Raw genomic sequence first — 22,334 nt, 5'->3', positions numbered from 1 at the left:
CATCTCACAGAGATTCAAATATTGTCCTGCATGAGTTTAACATGTTGGTATGAAAACATTATCACTTTGAGGTGTTCGATTTGATTTGGTTTTATTTGAAGCAATTTAAAGTTAGTTTGATCCTCATTCAGGCGTAGGCTACGCTAAACCTTTAGAGGAAGTGATAAAGTTTGAGCAGCACAGTTGAAAACAACATCAACAGGCTTTAATTTTGTTAGCTGTGGTTTTAAACACAGCGGACGTCAATTTTTGGTTAAAAATCTTAATGGGCACACTGACACTATGTCGATTTCAATTTATTTACCTTTTTTTAAATGTAAAACCTGCTTTAAGTTTCATTCTTCACTAACTTTTCTTTGCACTAACTTTTCATATGGCAAATTCAGACAGACTGTAGCTGGAATCTTGCTAAACAAACATCTAATTACCTGTTTTGAACTTTGATTTCACAAACTGGCAGAAATAATAAGCTCAGTGATATTGCAGACTGTTCAAGATAATGAATATGTCTTGCTAAAAACAATTGTACCATTTCATCCATTGATGGACAAATCAATTCCCATGAGCAGTTTAAGTTTATATAACAAACCTGGGCCCATATTCACAAAACATTTTATCTGACCAATAATAGTTCTCCTAAATAACACTGAAAGTTTTTAGCTAAGCGTTTTTTTCTTGAAATCTATTCACAAAGTCAAACGTACCAACGATTAGAGACATTTTAAGTTAAGAGTACGGGTGGGGTTGGCAGCATGATTACTAACCATGCATACAGTGATTGGTTGATAGTAAGGGATTCCCCTTCAGCACCACTTGGCATGGTATTATTTCTAACTGTTACTGATCCAGGTTTCTCTTCACAACCATCTGGGTGAATGTCCTAGAGTATAATGATGTTTTTCTATTTAAGTCTACTAAGAAACATGCTCACTCAAGTGAATTTAAGATGGTGGACTGAGTAGGGTTGCACTGGAACTGGGGCTAGATACTGTACATGTAAATGTCCAGAAAGTTACTTGTGTATATGTTCTGTATTTACTGAAAACTTCAACTAAGCGCATGTATGGCACCCAGCAAACATGCACAATGTGAAAGCCCACTAAATGTATTTCAGATGTATCCTAATCTGGTAGCATCAAAATTCATTCATATATGTTTCTTTTTCGGATTGGTCCCTTTATAATCTTGGGTGGCCACAGTAGAATGAACTGCCAACTTATCCAGCATTTGTTTTATGCAGCGGATGCCCTTCCAGCCCATCCCATCACTGGGAAACACCAATACACTGTCAATTCACACACATACACTATAGACAATTTAGCTTAACCAATTCACCTATACCACATCTTTGAACTTGTGGGGCAAACCAGAGCAACCAGGAGGAAACCCAAGCAAACACAGGGAGAACATGCAAACTCCACACAGAAACACCCAACTGACCCAGCCGGGGCTCGAACCAGCAACCTTCTTGCTGTGAGGCGATTGTGCTACCCACCTGCGCCACCATGCTGCCCAAGTAGCATCAAAATGGTAAAAGAAAAACCTACAGTAACCATGATACAACTGTTATAGATATTGATGGAACAGCACAGTTTCTTAACAATGGAGGAACATTACTTTGTCAAAAAGCTCTAGAAACCCTGGGAACCTTGGAAACCAGCATGAAGCATGGACTTTAGTCCAGCTTTTAATCTGGCTTTTGGGGGACAAACAACTCCTAGACTTTGTGCCCACCTAAACTCTTTTAAGTCAATCAAATCTTGCTGAATGCTTGTTTCAAATACTCTACCATTACTCTTAAGGAGGCTATAGTTGAGGTGTTGAAACTCATTATGTTCTATTGTTGATTTGAGAGTTTTACATTTTTAATTTCATCCGACATGCTCAAAACTCCCCGGACATCTCAGGAACTTCTGTAAGCACAAAATAGACAGCAGGCCCCTTCGGACAAGCTGTAATGAACAAGAATTTTGTGGTGTCTTAGAAGCCTAACTTGTCAGGATTTGCATTCACCCAAGATTTTGCATCTATCTCAGCTGTTCTCGAAACTTGAGTCTCCGTCCCCCTCCTTGGGAATTACAAGCTAACACAGTCCCCACATGACTGCTTACCAGCTGGCTTCAGTGGTCAGCAAGAACGGCCAACAGCATGGAGCTTTTTGTACTTTATGACAGCAGCAATAGGCATAAGCTATTTATTGAGCTTGAATCCAAGGACGTTTGGACATGCTGATACCATCGTTGGACTATTGACAGCTGCTGTTGAGTTACAACGATACTCTTTTAGAAGTATATTTGTAGCAGCGCATCAGCTAATTCTAGCATCCAAACAAGTAGATAATGATTGGTTAATTGTTTACAGCAGAAAATGTGGAAGGGGCAAGGAGAACCTATGGTATATTGATGGTTACATTGCAACTACATGCCAACTAATTCTCAACTGAATATTAGTAAACTGTACTGTAAGGTTGGGGTTAGGGTTAGTGTAATTCGACGTGTACTTGCAAAGCTTCTTAAAGTCAGAGAATGTGTGTTGTGTTGATGGAGCAGTATCAGCAGGAATTAAGCAGACAGACTTTTAATAGTCTAATGAGAATTATTTGGCATGAAATTGCAGTGCAACTTATCGTCAACTAATTGTGCAAAAGGGACCAACAAAATAAATTGATACTGAGACTGTGTCTTTGAAAGATCATTCTTACCTTTGGACTGCCTCGGACTGCACACAGTAGTTTGGCAGTGTAGCCCACAGTGGCAGCTCTGTCTTTGAGGGGGGCTGTAAACTTGGGAGCCTCACTGAAATCATGTTCCTTGTACTCAAGTGGCTTGTAGACAATGCCTACAGAAAGGGGGACAACAACCTCAGCCGGGACTGACAGTTGTACAAAGAGTTCAGCTGTTACATGACATTAGAGCTAAGCATGTGCAAAACTACATGCTTTACACTCCACTAGTTTGTGGGTTATTTGTCAGATACAAACTGATCAGGCATATTTAATTGAGGATGTACAATGCAACTGCAAATATTGTCCATCTGAATGCTAATGCAGCAGCTATGAATACAAAGTAACACTCCACTTTTTTTTTGGAAATAAACTCATTTACAAGTCACCTACTTTAGGGTTACACAATTGAGTTGTATCATTATTAAATCCATTCAGCTAATCTCTTGGTATGAAGGAAGCACTCTTAGCTTAGCATAAATCATTGAATTGGATAAGACCAAGGATGGGCAAATTTGGCCCTAATGGGCCGATTTACTGCAGAGTTGTGCTCCAACACTAATCAAACAGTCCTGAACAAGCTAATCAGTATCTTCAAGATCACCACAAAGATACAATTAGGTGTGTATGATTAGCATGGGAGCTAAACTCTGCAGAACAAGGGCCCTCTAGAACCAACTTTGCCCATCTCCTGGATTATACTCTGCCGGAGAGAGACACTAAATGTGGAGCACAATTTCCATCCAAGTGCACACACACCCATCACTGGCTGCACTGGGTATCAGCGCCTTGGTCAAGGGACTGCACCTCAGCCGTGGTATTGAAGGGTGGTGAGAATGCTGGTTATATGCTCAACCACACAACAATCCCTGCCAGAGATGGAACTATGAACCTGCAACCTTCCGATCACAAGTCCAACTCTATAACCATTAGGCCACAGCTCCCACGTTGAACACCTGTGCCCTATACCATCATTTACTATTCCATATGTTATTCCCATAATGTTTGTCTTCTAAATGAATTATATGAGTGCACAAATTTAGAAACTGAATATGCCATAAGTGCAGACAGTTGGGCACTGAGTATTCTGTGAATATGGGATTTAATAAGTGCACTTCTCAAATATATAAAAAAATTTAAAGGATGGTTTGATTCGCTGCTTCAGTAGTGTTCATTTATGCCCGGAGAGCTACAGTAATCTCTGCTTGAAAGGCAGTCCTTCAGAACCAGGACTGGAGACCCTAGATTTAAAAGGGAAAGGAATGAAATAACAGATAAACAGGGTAAATAGCAAAAGATTTCTTGGAGAGTTCTTGGAGATTTATTCCGAGTTCAGTTTCAGTACATGCTCCCATTCATCTCTCTTATTATGACGTCTTGCTGAAAAGCTTAGTTTATCTGATTTAGCTGCTTATGACTATAGGGTCTGAGCTTAAAGAGGAAGGTATGACTAGGCATCTGAGATAAAGCATAGTGAACTGAAAGTACACTAATTACAGCACTGCAGCAGGGAAGTCTAAACCTGCAGCTGTGGTGATGCTGTTCTGTAGAAATTAGCTTTAGCCAGCTTCAGTCCACTTACCTAAAATTTTATAGGGGCTGAAGACCATAATTAACTGATTCAGATATTTTATGAGATACTGTCCACAGGACCGTGGCCCTTCAGAAACTGGATTAGATAACCCTGTAGTATGTCTATTGACATTAACACATTAACGATGCTTCAGGAAAGAATTTTCATTTTTGTTGCATCACTACAAAACAATGTAATGTTTCTTTTTTTATTGTGTGATCTTATGTACCTGATATTGTTGTTATGCAGTTTCAAAATAAAACATTGTATTAATTTAAGGTCCATGTGGACCAAATAATTTAATTTGCGATTATCTCATGGCATTACTTGCGATTAAATATTAAAATGGACTGACAGCTCTACGCTGTAGTAAAGCTAATCTTAATAAACCCTGCTAAAAATACACAATACATTTATCATGAATTCCATGTTGATTTTTGCTGGTTAGAGTTGGTATATAGTGCTAGCATCTTGCTGTTTTCAACCACATTTATGTTAGTTCAGCTGACCCACCAGCATTCCTGTGTTTTACACATGCTAAAAGTACCTGCCAACACTACCAACAATGCTAAACAAATACAAACAATGCAAGAGTTTTCAGCAGGTGACTAACCTACTTCCCAAATCAACTTGTAGTTTGTAGGGTAACCAATCAAACAGTTGATGATTGTGACCTAAAGTAGTATTTCTACACAGTGAAGACAAGTTCTAAATGATTTTTGCAATCAAGTCCTGGTGTAGAAATGTTACAACAGACTGAACGTTAAGAAAAAGCAAATAGTTCTGTGTCAGTGACCTTTACTTGACCTTATACCCATGTTGAGAAACTGAGAAATGCATGTTGCTAAACTATAGTTAGTTTTGCAGCACCGCAGTATAATCCATGCCGCCATGCAGATCTGATGTAAGGAATGAAAAGTGTCATTATCACTCAAGCCAGAGCCAAGTCTTATCTTCCCAAGGTAGGAGCACTTAGTATGTCCTGTCAATATGTGCCACCGGACCAAGTTGTCCCACTTGTTTTAAAGGAATAGTTAATTTAGTAACATGTGTTAATATTAATTATATTAAAGAGATAGTTTACCCCAGAATGAAAATTCTGTCATCGTTTATTTACATTTTGAACACACTTGTTCAAACCTATTTTAGTTTCTTTCTTCTGTTGAACACAAAATAAGATCATTTGTATTTTCTAATTGCAAAAAAAAAAAAAAAAAAAAAGTGGGTTGGTGGCACCCATTGACTTCCATGGATTTTTTTTGTACCCTTACTATTGAAGTTAATGGGTCTCATCAACCAAAATTCTTCAAATATCTTCTTTTTCTTAACAGAAAAAAAAACTCAGAAAGGTTAAATACCACATGAGAGAGAGGGAGAAATGTGGTGTGATGTGAAAGAAAAATGATCTAATTTGTATTTTTTATTTTGGGTGAACTATCCCTTTACAGTCAATTCGCTTGTAGGTTAGTCACAGCTGAAACATAACAAATTGTTACATCAATATCAAATGGGAGGTATGTAACATGCATTTATCTGCCCTGTGTAGTCACAACTATAGTACTGTTCTAGGTTTCTTAGTTGTAAGATCATTTATTTTTTCTTAAATACTCATGGAAGATCTCATACTCATTAAGGTTAAAAATAGAGTAAAAATTGCTACTGCGAAATATTCCAATTTTAAGTTGTCACTTTATTCTTTAGAAATCATTTTAATTAACCAACTTAATGTACAAAACAATTCAGAATATTTTCAATGATGAAAACAGTAAAATATCGTGACCTCACCTGTTTTCTTAACACGAGCAGCATCTTTTGTAACAGTGGCACTCTCGCTCCTTCCGACCATGTTTTCAGAAAAAACCCTGAAGGTGTATACATTTCCCATCACAAGGTCGGTGACAGTAACGTTCAACCTATGAAAGTGCTCCAGAACCGTGAACCACTCCTGCCAAAAACAATACAACACAAGTTTGCTTCTAATAGATACAATACATACATTTAAATGCAATGTATAACATCACCACTAGAGGGTGCATATTCACGACAAACAAAGGTGTATTTTGATGACACAGTAATGATGACAGAGTGTGGAATCGTGGAAGTTGTGGTCTTTATCATATCCTACGGGACTGTTGAAGCTGTTGTAAAACGTAAAAGTCAAAGCAATTGCTAATGAGAGACATCACTTAAGCAGCGGAGCTTTTATTATGTCACAGCTATGGATCTTCCGATTCTGGATCTTCAGCTCGTGATCATGTGGGGAAAAAAATTCATTATACTAAATGCAATCAGGGTTCTGTTATAAAGCTGTTCCGTGCAGTATAAAATAGACAACATATTTAAGAATTTTTGGTGTTTCCCTGTTTTCTATAAAAGCAAACTGAAAATCAGAGGTGTGTGACATCCTTAGCCATTTAAATTGCTTATTACTTTGGATTTGAAGATTCTTCTAATAATTTGTAAAAAGTACATTAGTACAAAGTCAGTAAAATTTGTAAAACTTTTTGCAAGACAGTCTTAGATACTGTAGCTTTTACTGAGAGTATTCTATGTAGGCCATATATTAACACATAATAGGCTACTATAGAGGTCAATGGCTGTTTTTCCCCAGCATTCTTTAATAAATCTTCCTTTGTGTTCAACAGAGGAAATAAACGTGTTTTGAATTAGTGGAGGAAGAGTAAATGAGAAATATTGCCCTGTGGTTTCCTTGTAATAAACATACTAGTGATAAATATCAAAGGGGACCACTTGTGGTTTTGGCTAAAGTGTCTTTAGATGATGTGATTTTGTACTTCGTGTTCTCTGCACATCTTGTGTTCACATCAAGCTAGCTGTTTAGTATCATGCTTCGCATCATGACAGTGAGAGTTATGAGATGTCATCATGGAGCCCTCTCGATCTGTCAGCACTTTACACCTTCCCAAGTTGATGATCTCCCGCCAACAAGTCATCCGACCTACGCCTCAACCACCCAGATACAAGCTTATAGATAGACATGTCACATCCATATGCAGAGTCTCAAGACTCTCCGTTTAGATTTACAGGCTTGGCTGATGGGTAAATTAAGTGTTGTTACATGCATACATATTAATCATAACTAAACGGTCAATGTCAGTGAAAATATGGTTATTGTTTAGAAAATGTTGACAATCCACCCAAGCAGGTCAAACTCAGTATTGCTAACAATGATTGAATTTGACTACAAAAATCTGCCAAGCAAGGTTAAATGTGATTACACCTTTAGGATACTGTATTAAATTAATCGGTGTAATCATTAATTAATGTTATATCATGGACATGACCTAGAAATTACACTGTTGTACATGCCCTGTGTCCTCATAATTCTAAACCGTTCAAAATCATACTTAACATCTTTTCACATTCAAGATTTGCCACAAGTTCTCTGTGAGGATTGGGTTTAGGTGTAGGGGCATTGTAAGACAATGAAAATGGTTTTTAGACTGTAAAATGTATATAAGTGCCCATAAACCACTAATACAATTGTTTGTTTGTTTTTTTGGTACCATTAGGCATTATGTATAAAAACGGGACTACCAGTAGGACAAAGAAAGTCTCTGTCTTAATGGACTGACTGAATCATGAATTCAAACAATTAATTCAACATGGCTGAACCATTTACAGATGAAGCGATAGATTCTTTATAAGCTGATTTCATTAAGGAACAAACACTGCAGTAATGTGCTGAGATACACACGTATCCTTCTCTGGTTCTGCTTGGCACTATTTTCATTCTAACCCTAACCCAAAACTATTGTGTAAATAGTTTGTATAAAATGGAAGTGGTACAATAGAATCTTCCTGTGTGTTGAATTGTGTATGAAATAAATGTCACTCTTACTTGGTGGGATATATGTATAAACCCACAAAAATATTTTTTTAGCTTTCATTACTGACTTATTATGACTGCATCATTCTTGTTTTTAAAAGATGTTACTATGTTTGATTGACTCCTAAAAACAGTAATATTTCACATCCTAGTTTGACAGTTGAGAAATACAGATCAAGTGACAGTCTTTATGTGAAGACAAGACAGACAGACAAGACAGTTTAAATCTAGCTACATTTCATGTCAACTTCCCTTTAAGTTCTATAAAAGTTTATCAAATCCACAATCTTTCTCAGCCTCTAAGATCGCTGTTCCTTAAAATAAAAGGGAAGTATACTGCAATGTATTTAATGAGCAAGGAACTAATATGCTGACACATATTTCTAGTATTATTGACCCCAATAATGCACCAGCTATGAATTACTCACTCCAGTTTTCTTGTCAGCCTTCTGAACGGTGTATCCCGTGATCTCTGTGTTGCCGCTGTCTTTAGGCGGAGTCCATTCCAGAGCTGCATTGAAGCCCCAAGAGTCCACAAGCTTGACCGAGACTGGAGGACCAGGCAGATCTACACATGTCCATTAAAAATGATTTAGACTCCTTAGTATAGATCATTTTACACTGCGAGGTCTTACTCCGTAAACAGAGGTGTCAATGAATGGATTAAGAATGAAAAGTGGGGACAGAAATAGATAAGAGCGCTGAAATGAGTGGTCTCTAGATCATAGCGTGTCTCACCGACAATCTGAATTATGAGGGTAGTCTTGTCCTCGAAGCTGTCGACCTTCACGCTCATCTCATAGCTGCCGGAATCATCTCTCTCAGCCTTGCGGATAAACAGAATGCTATCCTTGTCGCTGTTTCGGACATTCACCTTCTTCGTATCCAAAGGCTGGCCATTCTTGGTCCATGATATGACAGGTTTAGGTTTGCCCTAGAAAATGGAGCATTAAGAAACATTAGAGATAGCAATAGGCTTGACAGAGTGAGTGCTTGGCTCAGATTAGAGACGAAAATAGATGTGATACCAAATGAAAAATGTAATGAGAAGCAATTGTTCAAATACAATAAAAAGTTCCCATGGATTCTTAAACAGTCTATGGAATTTAAAGGACACTTGTTCCAATGCAAAAATTTAAAAACATAGTATTAGATTTGAACAGGCATGGGCGTTATTGCGTATACATTTGTAGTTCTCGTTTAGATGCATATTGTTTTAGGTAGAGAGCATTTAAGTGTTTAAAGTTCAGTTTCTGATTTACTAAGCATTGTGGAAGTCAGTTTATTGGTAATTGTGTCATTATTTAAAGCAACACTACGCAAGTTTCTCTCACGGAACTGTAAGCTGACACCTTATTTGGAAACCATGCCCACCAACCAGGTAAAGTAACATGTTGGTGCATTCAAATCATGTTGTATAAATCATATTTATGAGTTCAGTGCATATGAATGTCACTAAAATGTTGTTATTACAAGTGTTCCGACTTGAGTTGGAGTCCATTGTCCAGAGTTTCTAAGTTCAGTGAGAAACATAGTAGCATCATCACGCATTTGAACAGTGTGATTGACACATTTGGACTGTGCCTCAGTAACCCCGCCAGTCCTACACCCCCAACATGGTCTGATTTGCATTCGAACTGGCGACTCTTCGAATGCAAGTCAGTTGCTCTAACAAGAAAGCTAAAGACCATGGCCTTTAGCTTGTCACTAGAGCACATTTTCGGGTTTAGAGGAGTGAAGTTTTTCCTTCACAGCACTTCATTAGCTGGCCTCTGTTACACCTTTACCTGTGGTCTTGTGGAATATTTTATTTATTCACGATTTCCACCTGGGGATACTCATCTTGAGGGCCCCAGAGATTATGCAGTGACATTGATACGATCCAAGACCTGTGAATAAATAATGACAAGGTATCCATAATTCTGGACCAGGTCGTATCCTGAGCTGATGCCGTGGTGGTGGTGGAGTGCATGAGACTGATTCCTGAAAGACCACAGTGACAGACGAGTCCCCGCATTGATCCTGTGGGCCAGCCTGAACACCCGCCGGTGACCTACTCACACCTGCAGTTCTACACGATGGATGTCCAGCATTCCCCAGCCTCTGGCCCCTAGAGTGCAGCTCCACACAGGAAGTTTGGCCAAAAGAAAAATGGTCATGCCCAATAGAGCCTGGTTTCTCTCAAGGTTTTTTTTCCTTAACTTCGTCAGATGGTGAATTTTTTTTCCTTGCCACTGTCGCCACTGGCTTGCTTGGTTTTAGGACTTGTGGAGCTGTGAATCGATGGATTTGCTCTTCAGTGTTTGAACTTTCAGCAGTGAAATTTAAACCACACTGAACTGAACTAAACTGATATCCTACTCTGAAATCTGGACTTTACAAGAACTTCTATGTTAAGCGGCTTTGACACAATCCACATTGTAAAAGTATATATAAATAAATAAACATGAATTTAATTTAATTGAAGGCGAGATGTAAGCAGTGCCAAAACTGTAGTGGGATTTTCCAGTGCAAGAATTAAGTATGTGAGGTGGGTGACATGCAATTGATACAGGTAGGTTGAGATTCATATGTCCCCACCCATGTCAAATCGTGCCCTTGCATACAGTATAGATTAGGGAGTGGATCAAGAGTATTCTAATCATGAGCAGAGACATTTTTGTTGCCCATGACATTTGGAGAAATCAGTGGACACATATCAATCTGTCTAGTGTGCATGTGTCAAGCATCTTGCTGGTTCAGGTGCACTGTCAAATGAAATTTGTTGTGCATATGCAAACAGACACATAAAACAATATAAGCAGATATTGGTCATAAGAGGTCTTACATTTGGAGATCCTAATATGGCTATTCAAAATGTTCTAAATCTTTATAAGTTTCTTTCTTCAACTGAAGTTATTTTGAAGAATGTTGGAAACTGGTAGAATCTGACATCCATAGAAGATAACAAGGGAAGTCAGTAGCATTTGTAAACAAAAGAGAAAAAAAATGAGTGAACTATCCCTTCAGGGGCAAACATGCTCATTGTGGAAAAAGTAACTGTTAAGCCTTGATATACAAATCTAAACTCACACTGAATGGGATGACAAGATTGATCTGTTCTCCAGCATGCCTGACGTATTTGGACCTCAGGGCACGGGGCATGCGGATCCTGGGCCGATCTGAAAAAAGAAGCAAATTTAAATCCTATTGGATTGGGCGGCACTGTGGCTCAGTGATTAGCACTGTCACCTCACAGCTGGGCCAGTTAGTTGTGTGGAGTTTGCATGTTCTCCCCGTGTTCACATGGGTTTCCTCCGGGTGCTCAGGTTTCCCCCACAGTCCAAAGACATGCACTATAGGTGATTTGAATAAACTAAATTGGCCATAGTGTATGAGTGTGAATGCAGTAGTGTATGGGTGTTTCCCAGTACTGGGTTGTGGCTGGAAGGGCATCCACTATGTAAAACATTTGCTCAAATTCATTCCGCTCTGCCGACCCCTGATAAATAAGTGACTAAGCCAAAAGAAAATGAATGAATGAATGAATACTTTTGGATTAGATCTAGATTAGAATTTGTGTTTACTGGATGCCTATAAATGAAATATTTCCCTCCAAATAACTATCTATCATCAAGCCGTTAACCTCTGTGTATCAAGCCCAGACCTCTAATCCTCACATCCCAGCACTGCAAAGCAACAATCCATTTATTATGACCGGAAACACTGCTGATGTAACAGCAGACATGCTGACACACTGCTTGATTGGGTTCACATTCAGCTCACCTTTGGCTTACCTTAACTCCTTGACCCAATTACTCTAATGCCTGTGCTTGTATGTGTGAAAAACCCAATCCTTGATATCTATACCCTTCGTACAGTCTATGTTCTGATATGTAATCCTGACTGATGCCTTGAATCACCGCCATGTATCACATCATTCATTGCTTAACCCAAATGGTTGAACAGATAGTACTCTTTGATTCTTTAGGCCAACACACCACATATCACTTGTCCCTCAGGCTTGTCTGACCTAATAACTATGTTTGTGAAGATAATAAGTTGATTCTAGTATATTATATAGGTCATAGGTTCTCAAGCCTGGTCCTCATGGCCCGCCGCTCTGCTTATTTTGTATGTTTCTCTTGCCCTTTAAGAGGTTTGTTCCGTTTGACCATTAAGTGCCCTGCGAAGTGGACCTGCCAGGATATTCTGCCATGATTTCAGTTTGAAAGTGTGTTAATCTGTTCAATTCAATGAATATTAACATATGCGAGATGTAACTTCTATGCAAATCTCATGGTTACATTTAACCCTTCACACTTCTGTAATAACACAGACGTTGCAAAATAGTGGTGTAGTGCATTTTTTTTTTAAATGAGATCACAGGGGTCAAACAAGTTATCTATAAAAAATATTTTATGCTCTTAGCATCATTACAGTATATGTCAATCCCCAATCTTGGGTCTTTTAGATTATCCTTGCTTATTGGTGAACCTGGCTATATCTAAGTGTTACCCACTGATCCTACTGCATCCAACTCAGTCTGAGCTGGGATCGAAGAGGCGATGCTTTGCATGGTATTTGGTTGCTCTAACAACGAGGCTAAAGACCGTCTGTTGCTAGAGCACCTTTAGAGGTCAGAGGAGTGAGGTTTACCTGCATAGCACTTTACTAGCTGGCCTCTGTTACACAAGAGCAGAGCCCACAGTGCAGCATTACTTTCATATATAAATAAAATAAAAGGTAATTCATGTGAGGCAAGAAAATAAGCAGAAATGGGTAAACCAGCAACAGGTTCCCCAATGCAAAGGCAATACAAAACAAGTAACTGGGAAAAACTGAAAAACTTTTAAACTAATGGTGTAAACAAGAAGCAGGTGGACACAATCAGTCAAACAGTAATGACTATATGACAATGTTTTGTGCTTAAAATCGAAATCAATGATTTCCAAAACTGTTATTACGGTTATCAACATTCCTGATATGTTATCTTACATTCCTCAAAAGAAAGTCATGAAGGTTTGGAACTTTGTGAGGATTAATAATTAATTTTGTAACCTCTATTTGGGGTGATCTTACCACCTTTACTAATACTTATGCTCTGAAATGCTCACTAATCTTGATAATTTATGCATAATAATTCATTCATTCATTTTCCTTCAGCTTAGTCCCTTATTTATCAGGGGTTGCCACAGCGGAACGTACCACCAACTATTCCGGCATATGTTTTATGCAGTGGATGCTCATCCAGCCGAAACCAGTACTGGGAAACACCCATACACTCTTGCATTAACACATGCACTTAAACAATATGGCCAATTTGTTATACCCAACACACTAGCGTATGTCTTTGGACTGTGGGGGAAACTAGAGAAAACTCACGTAAACACAGGAAGAACATGCAAACGGCACAAAGAAATGCCAGCTTGGACTCAAACGACCTTCTTGCTGTAAGGTGACAATTCTAACCACATTGATTTACAGTGTTAGATCAAATCTCCTGTCAGTACTAAAGTAACACATATAATCACCCCCTGAGAAGTAATATGCAACTAACTTAAAAAAATATATATTAATAACAAAATGAGTCAAGGTTGAGCTTCACCAACAAAAGTGGTCAAGTGGAAGGGCAAAGTACCAAATCCTGGACATAAACACTTCTTGACCCCGCAGCTGTCAGGAAAATCACACTACTAACGCAGTTCCTATGATCCCGTATTTAGATAAAAAATATTATTAAAATGCACAATTGTGCAAATACCTTCACTCCATTTAGGAGGATAAGGTACAGTATGTGTTTACAACACTGAACTCAAATTGCACTGACAGCCTTAGGTCTTTATGTTTGTAATTTAAATTCTAATGAAAGCTCTTGTCGGCACAAGCCAATGGGATTTATAGACCCACAGCTGTTGAATACATTGAAGGCAAGAGAGGGAGCTACTTCCACCAGCTTCTCTCACTGTAGGGAAACACATACCGTCATCTGAGCTTTGGCAATAAGCCTCATGAGCCAGGGCTCAGAGAATACACTGAAAATGTATAACACTATGAAGTAATCAGTGTTTGAAGAAATCAGACCCTGTGAAGTAACCAAAGAAGGCCTGTCACTTTCATGTGTCCCCTACATAAGCAGGTCTAACCAGTGTGCGAATTACTGTATATTTTGTCTACGGGGGGTCAGCTTTTTCAAATATTCATGCCTCAGTGAAATAAAAATATATATTAATTTCAATTACATCTCATTTTTTTCATTGTTTTAATGAATAATAATTGGATTCTGACCTGGATTCTTATTGGAGTAACCTGTGATGGGCTATTTCAACAACAGGTTATCAATGACAATTTGCTTTTGATATAAAATGATGACATTTGCAGAACGGGGACAAGTTTGCATCTTTGCACAATACATAGATGATTGTCACTTACTGTTTACTGTATAACTTCCATGTCTGGGCATAGGTGTCTATTAAAACACACACTATAGTTTAATTTGACTTAGGTTTTAGGCTATATGTAGGTGCAAACACTTAATTTACAAGAAAATGTGTCTTTTGAACACTTATTGTGCCTAACGGTGGGCTAGATCTGCCTGTTTCAGACCACCGTCACAATAGTGTTCTGCATCCCTGCTGGGCAGGATTTATATTAACTTACTATTAAAATATTATTATTTCAAATACAAATTAGAGCAAACTAATTTCCAGACCTTCATAGACTCCCCATACATCTAGCCTTGATGTCCATCAGTGGGGTTCAATGTCAAACCACTCTGTTTTTCTCACCCTGGGTCTAGCCACTCTAAAGGTTCATAGACACTCACCCATGACCTCTCGGACTGGAATGGGCTGAGGCAGGACAACAGGCTCACTGCGGCCTCCAGCATTCACAGCCACCACACGGATGTTAAGCATGTCCCCAGTTGTCAGTCCTCTGATGACATGCCGGTTGGAAGTGACAAGCTCGGTATTGGCAATCACCCATTCAGAAGCTGTGTGGTAGAAAGGTAATTAATAACATTTTGATTACACATTTATTAAAAACAGAAAACCTAAAACCTAGATGTAGTTACAAAAATCCCCATGTATCAACTCCTCGGCTAAAGCTTAAATATGAATTTCCAAACACACCAGGGGTGATGTCAGTATAGATCCACAAATCTAAATACAGGGTGTGCAGATACGGTGACAGTTGGTTGAAAGCATCCCGTCCTAATAGGGAGACTTACAGGAGCTTGGAATAAATCAGTCTATGGTGACATTTCAAAGACAGGTGCTATAACCGACTGTCATGTAGCCTACTTTTCTGGTGACATCTGATAGTTCTACATGGTTCAATTTCGAGATGAGGGCAGGATGATTGAAACACTACCTCTAATCTAAAGAGCTTATCAGCAGTACTGTGAGGGTATACGCACATCCTTCCTTGCAGTATTCCACAGTGTATCCATCCAGTCCAGAGCCAATGTTCTCTGGGGATCTCCACTTCAGAGTGACTGAGCTATCGTTGACATCGTCCACACTGAGGCCTTGAGGGGCACTAGGGGGAACTGGACATTTATTAGAGACATAAATACAATGAATTCAATGCGGGAAAATATGGGTGGAGTGGATGGATGAATGGATTTGACAGATGAATGAATGACTTGGGGTAATGAATATATGGGATCGATAGATGATGGATGGGGTTAATTGGATGGATGGATAGATTGGGTGAACAGATAGAAGGTGGAAGGATGGATGAATGGATTTGAAAAAAGTAGACGGATGGAGTTGAATGAAGGAATTAAGTGGTTCATAGGTTGATAGGACCAATGGATGGAAGGATAAAGAATTGAGTTGATAAGATGGATGGATTGGGTGGATGCATGAATGATGGCCTGGATAGGTGGATTTGGTGAATGAAATAATTAGACCGAAGATTATGAATGCGTCAGATTGAATATATCATGGGGTTGGATGACCTAATGGCTTGGATTGAGTCTTGGCAAGGATTGATTGGGTTAAATTGGGATGGTTGGGGTTAAACTGATGAATAGATTAATGGATGGGGCAGAATGGGTGGATTAATTAAAATGGTAGATTTAATAACTGAAAGGGTGTATGGATGGATGGATGGATGGATGAAATAGGAATATAATGGATTGAATGGATGAGTGGGTTGGCTGGATGGATAGATAGATAACTAGGTGGATGGGCAGATGGAAGGATATGGTTGTTTAAACTGATGGATGTTAGGATTATTAAACCAAGTGGATGGATGAATGAAGTGGGTGAGGGCATATAATATGAATTAATGGAAGGATTGGGTGGATGGATTGAGTGGATGGATGTATCTGTGTGGTTTATAGATTTATATATTACTAAATGGTATATATTTACGAACTAAGCTGATTGGTGCATGGCTTAATGGATTAAGGGAAGAATTTGGTGAATACATTGAGAGGATGCATGGACAGGGTCATTTGGATTGATAGATGGAGGAATAAATCAGCATGGGAGGATTAATTAAGTGGATGGGTGGGTGCATTTATGAATGAATTAATGAAAAGAGTGGGTCGATGAGTATATCTGTTTGGTTTTTTAAATGGATGAATAAATAAATTGGGTGGATGTATGAACTAAGTGGATAGGTCAATGGATTGATTAATAAATGGAAGTAATGAATGGATGGATAGATGAACTAGGTGGATGGTTAAGATCCTTTGATTGATAGAAGAATGAATGGACTGTGTGGATAGATGCGTAGATGGATGGATGGATGGACCAAGTAGATGGATAGGGTTGTTTAGATTAAATGTTGGATGAACTGGTTGGATGGATGAGTTAAGTGGATGGAAGCATGTATGCATTAATTAATGAAAGGAATTAGTGGATGAGTTTATTTGTTTGGTTTTATAAATGGATGAATAAATAATTGGATGGATGAACTAAGTGGATGGGTGCATGGATTGATTAATAAATGGAAGTATTGGGTGTATGGATAGATGAACTAGGTGGATGGTTAAGATCATTTAATGGATACAAGAATGAATGGACTGTGTGGATGGATGCGTAAATGTATTAATGGATGGACCAAGTAGATGGATAGGGTTGTTTAGATTGAATGATGGATAAACTGGTTGGATGGTTGACTTAAATGGATGAATCGGGTTGTTTAGATGGATAGATTTATTGGGTGAATGTATTGATTGCATATACAAATTAGTAGATGGATGGATAATGGAAGCTTTACCTGCTGGAGGAGGTGGTGTAGGGGCTTTTGGTGGCTCTTCTACAGGTGCAGGTTCAGCAGGAGCAGCTGATGGTCAAATATAATATATTATTAGGAATATTAGAATTTACACAACTCTTAGCAATTCTCTAATTTAAGTCTCTCAAACTGTAAAGCATCTGGATCCAAATTAAAATGAAATAAAATATATATCCAATGCAAACTGATTTACCCTCAGCTGGAGCATCAGCGGCAGGAGCAGTTTCCTCAGCAGGGCCTGATAGCAAACCATTACACTTCCATTAGTGCTGTGCCACTCAAGAGAGATTGCTATATTAGTACTGTTTTGAATGAGCAGTTTTAGTAATTGTAGTTTAGCATCATAGAGCAACAGCTGAGAGCTTACTTCTGGAACAGAAACTTCAGCAGATATTTATACTTACTTCAAGCTAACATAACCTCCCCCTCATGCAGTGGCTACAAGAACTTCCACAGCAGCACTCCACAGCCAGGTGAAAAGTCAAGCCACAGTCATTTCAGCATGCAGTGAGACACTCTTCCGCTACCGCATCACTGTACAGCACAGCACAGCACAGCACACACAGCTGTTATCAGGGGTTTCAGGCTTCAGATAAACTAACACTGCTATCATTGATGATTACTGGATTCATTAAAAACATCAATCTGGATACTGTATGGTGTCAACACCAATATCAATGAACATATGAGGCAGTGTTGGGTAAATTACAAAAAAAAAAAAAGAAAAAAAAGAAAAAAGAAATCACATCATTAAAATTGTATTTAAGTTCATTCTTTTAATTACTCTGTCTGACAAGTCAATTACTCAATAACTGATTTAATTACTTGATGCAATTTAAAATCCCTATAAATCTAAAAATACAAATTAAACTCTGTTAATTCTTTACATTCAAGCATTATTAAAATGTAACGCTTTAAGAATAATACACATTACATATATCAAAACAAAACAAATAAAAACTTTAAAGTAACAACACCGTTTTACATACATTAATTTTATTAATTTCTCACTCAATTCAATGTTTCTTAAACATTTCCATTCGTCTTGATATACAGTTGAAGTCAGCCTGTTTATTTTTTATATCACATTTCTAAACACAATAGTTTTAATAACACATTTATAATAACTGATTTATTTTATCTGCCATGATGACAGTAAATGATATTTTCAAGATACTTCTATACAGCTTAAAGTGACATTTAAAGGCTTAACTAGGTTAATTAGGTTAACTAGGCAGGTTAGGGTAATTAGGCAAGTTATTATATAACAATGGCTTGTTCTGTAGACTATCGGGGAAAATATATATAGCTTTACGGGGCTAATAATTTTGACCCTAAATTATTAATTTTTTTTATTATGAACTGCTTTTATTCTAACCGAAATAAAACAAATAAGACTTTCTCCAGAAGAAAAAATATTATCAGACATATTGTGAAAATTTCCTTGCTCTGTTAAACATCATTTGTGAAATATTTAAAAAAGAAAGAAAAATTCAAAGGGGTGCTAATAATTCTGACTTCAACTGTATGTAACCTTTATTAGCTTGAAGTTTTAGCAAAATAAATAGCCTATAAACATTTTTACTCTGCTTCTCTGAATTGATTGCATGCATTATTTATAGTATGGAAGGCAAGAACATCATAAATAACTGCAATTTAATTACATAATTAAAAATAATCCCTTTACTTTTTTTTTTCAGGAAAATATTATCATAGTGACTACTTACTTCAGGGCCAAACAAAATCTGCTTTTTTTGCTATTTCTGTGCAAAATGTGCAAGAACAAAATCTGTGGATTTATGCTGAATGATTTTGAGAGCATAGTAACTAAAATCTAAACACATAAAACAATAAAAAAATGAATATAAATGAATACGTATATATTTTTATTTAGGGTTTTTGCAATGCAAATCCAATCAGAACCACTTGTTTGGTAAATAATGTAAGTCTCATATAACATATCGAATCATTTGCATATTCAAGAACATTAATGAAATATAAAATATAAATATAAAAAAATGAACAAATATATATTTACACACATCTACAAAAGTAAATATATAAATCAAATGATATGCTAAAAAATCTACAAAAGTCTGTGGATTTCACCCAACACTGGTGTGAGGGACGTTTGATTGATGCAGAGCTGTGGGTTGGTGCTACATAAAAAAGGAAGAAAAAAAGGAGAAATGAAAATGAAACCTTATTAGAGAATGGATATTTTGATGAGATTCTATAAATTGTGTCTGTATTTTGATGCAGAAGCTATAAGCAGTTGCTGTAGTTTTAGCCTGTGTGCACGTGGGGTCTAGTGTAAACGGTCAGCGGTGTCACCCTGAGCAGCAGGGGCAGAGGATAGTCTTACATGTTAAATAAATGTTAGAAGATGCCAGGTACATGTTAGTGGATACGCACTCATAAATTACAATGCTTCTGTTTTATGCTTCTGGGTTAGATCAAAAATTGTACACCGTTAAACATGTAATTATTTTTGATTTACTTAGAGTTTGTCTACTTTAGCAATATGTGGAGGTTTGGAATGAAAGTTCAACTTAACAAATCTGTTAATTTAATTATTTTGTCGATAAATAAATCAATTAAATAATGGACAAAATAAAATATATTTATTTTATTAAAATTATTTCAAGTTTTATTTTTATAAATTATAGTGATTGCTACACAATGAAGCTGTTCTCACCACTACAGTCAGTCAATCAACCGATAAACATTTGTTCCTTAATTATATAGTTTACATTATATTATTTAATATTTTATTATTATTAACATCTACAGTAACTGATACAACAACGAAACTAGTTATGTGGTATTAGCCACTGTCAATCAATCAAAGAAAATAGACAATATTTACAGTTTTATTCATAGTAAAAGTATTATTTACATTTAATGCATTTGCAGTAAAAGTTGATTTGATGATTTCAGTCCCCACTGTAAGTTAATATTTTTTGCTATTTTTAATATCATTTACAGAAATTGCTTCTACAATAACAATTGCAAAAAATAATCAGCACTACTGTTCACAAACCAACTAATAGTCCAAAAACACTTTCAAAAACTATATGTACAGTTTTATTATTATTGATATTAACACTACTATTGATATTATTGTTACTATCATTGATAGTAGTATTAGTAGTAGTAGTAGCAGCAGCAGCATAAATTGTATATTAATTGCAGCAACAGATATTAGTCATTGCCACTTAACAACAACAAATAATAATAATAAAAGACAACAAAAATAAACCTAGAAATATTTCTGTTTTAGTAGTAGTGTTGGTAATATTTACAGTATTTGCTACTACAATTAAACCTAATAAACAAATATTGGCCAAAAGAAACACTATTTATTTATTTATTTATTTATTTATTTATTTATTTATTTATTTATTTATTTATTTATTTATTTATTTATTTATTTATTTATTTATTTATTTATTTATTTATTTATTTATTTATAGCTTTATTGTCATTATTATTATTGTTATTTACAATAAGTCCTACAAAAAATAAACATTTATTTTATTACAAGTTGTTTTATCAAGTGTTATTACAGTAACAGCAACCCCTATGCACAACCCCTAGTCATAAGTGGCTGAGGGGCTTTCCATCGCAGGGACCCTAAATTTCTAGGGCCCTATGCAATCAATCCCGCCCCTCTTTGCCATAATAACAGTGAACAATATTTTACTAGATATTTTTCAAGACACTTCTATACAGCTTAAAGTGACATTTAAAGGCTTAACTAGCTTAATTAAGTTAATAAGGCAGGTTAGGGTAATTACGCAAGTTATTGTATAATGATGGTTTGTTCTGTATACTATCGAAAAAAAATGACCTTAAGGGGCTCATAATGTTGACTTTAAAATGTTTTTTTTTTTATTAAACACTGCTTTTATTCTAGCCGAAATTAAACAAGTAAGACTTTCTCCAGAAGAAAAAAATATTATCAGACATATTGTGAAAATTTCCTTGCTCTGTTAAACATAATTTGGGAAAAATTTAAAAAAGAAGAAAAAAAAAATCAAAGGGGGGTTAATAATTCTGACTTGAACTGTATATGTTATTTTACCCTTGTTTATTGTTCAAATTCACTACCCTTTCAATATGTTGACTGTGTTTGCCCTATTGACTTCCATTATAACCACATTTTTACTGTTGATCATCAGTTGGCACTGTTAACCCTTTAGATAAGCCTGTGAAAAAACAAATCTGGCTTTTATATGCAGTTCTATGGAGTAAAACAGCAATTATAGTGTGTGCATAAATACACTTTACTATGTTTATTATGTTCTGGGAGCTGATAAGCTTATTTTATATTTTATCAAACAGATCAAGGTACGCTAATCTTTTTTTCACTCTAACTACAGTAAAAATCACAAATGTTACCTCTCCCCAGGAGGGAAAACCATCAACAATCAAGAATGCATGATTATATGGTGTCATGGCTTTGCAATAAAAAAATGTAGTCATTAGGGCAAAAACAACCCGCAACATGACGAAAGGGTAGTGAATTTGTCCAGTGAATTAAGTTTTTTTAAAACTCCAAATCATTTTCCCATAATGTGTCAAAATAAGATTTGTCACCAAAAACCATTCCATTTGACGAAACACAGAGACAGATGTGGCCAAATTAAGCCTCAAAATCACCCCAGAGTGGTGAAAACATCCCCAACAGCACACAAGGGTTAAAATGATAGGAGCAGCGTTGCAGTACCTTCAGCAGCAGGTGCCTCTGGAGCGGGTGTAGTTTCCTCCACGGCCACTGGAGCTGCAGCTTCTACCAGAGGAGCTTCAGCAGGAGGCGCCTCGACTGGAGCTGTCTCGGCAACGGGCGCCGGCTCTGCGGGCTTCTCCTCTTTCTCAGCAGCCTTCTTGGCTGATTTTTTGATAGGTGCTGGTTTGGCGGGCATGACGCTTGGGGGAAACTCAACAGGGCT

The 22,334-nt window shown here is 37.0% G+C and overlaps 1 protein-coding gene across 5 annotated transcripts in view; it reads right to left on the bottom strand.

Annotated features, from left to right (window-relative positions):
* The window catches only part of mybpha (myosin binding protein Ha), a 33,307-nt gene extending 10,973 nt beyond the window's left edge, over positions 1-22,334 (bottom strand). For 2 of the 5 annotated variants that reach the window (XM_056449142.1, XM_056449143.1), the window contains exons 1-10: positions 22,112-22,334; positions 17,573-17,617; positions 17,362-17,427; positions 15,545-15,676; positions 14,951-15,118; positions 11,218-11,306; positions 8,884-9,079; positions 8,574-8,713; positions 6,081-6,240; positions 2,702-2,871 (exon numbers count right to left, since the gene is read on the bottom strand). In XM_056449142.1, coding sequence (XP_056305117.1) covers positions 2,702-2,871; positions 6,081-6,240; positions 8,574-8,713; positions 8,884-9,079; positions 11,218-11,306; positions 14,951-15,118; positions 15,545-15,676; positions 17,362-17,427; positions 17,573-17,617; positions 22,112-22,307 — 1,362 coding nt within the window. In that variant the 5' untranslated portion in view covers positions 22,308-22,334. The remainder of the gene's footprint in view (positions 1-2,701; positions 2,872-6,080; positions 6,241-8,573; positions 8,714-8,883; positions 9,080-11,217; positions 11,307-14,950; positions 15,119-15,544; positions 15,677-17,361; positions 17,428-17,572; positions 17,618-22,111) is intronic. The other 3 variants (XM_056449144.1, XM_056449145.1, XM_056449146.1) reach the window with 3 other exon arrangements.

Source organism: Danio aesculapii, chromosome 23 (assembly GCF_903798145.1).
Source record: "Danio aesculapii chromosome 23, fDanAes4.1, whole genome shotgun sequence".
Classification (NCBI taxonomy): Eukaryota; Metazoa; Chordata; class Actinopteri; order Cypriniformes; family Danionidae; genus Danio; species Danio aesculapii.
This window is presented reverse-complemented; position numbering and strand designations above follow the sequence as displayed.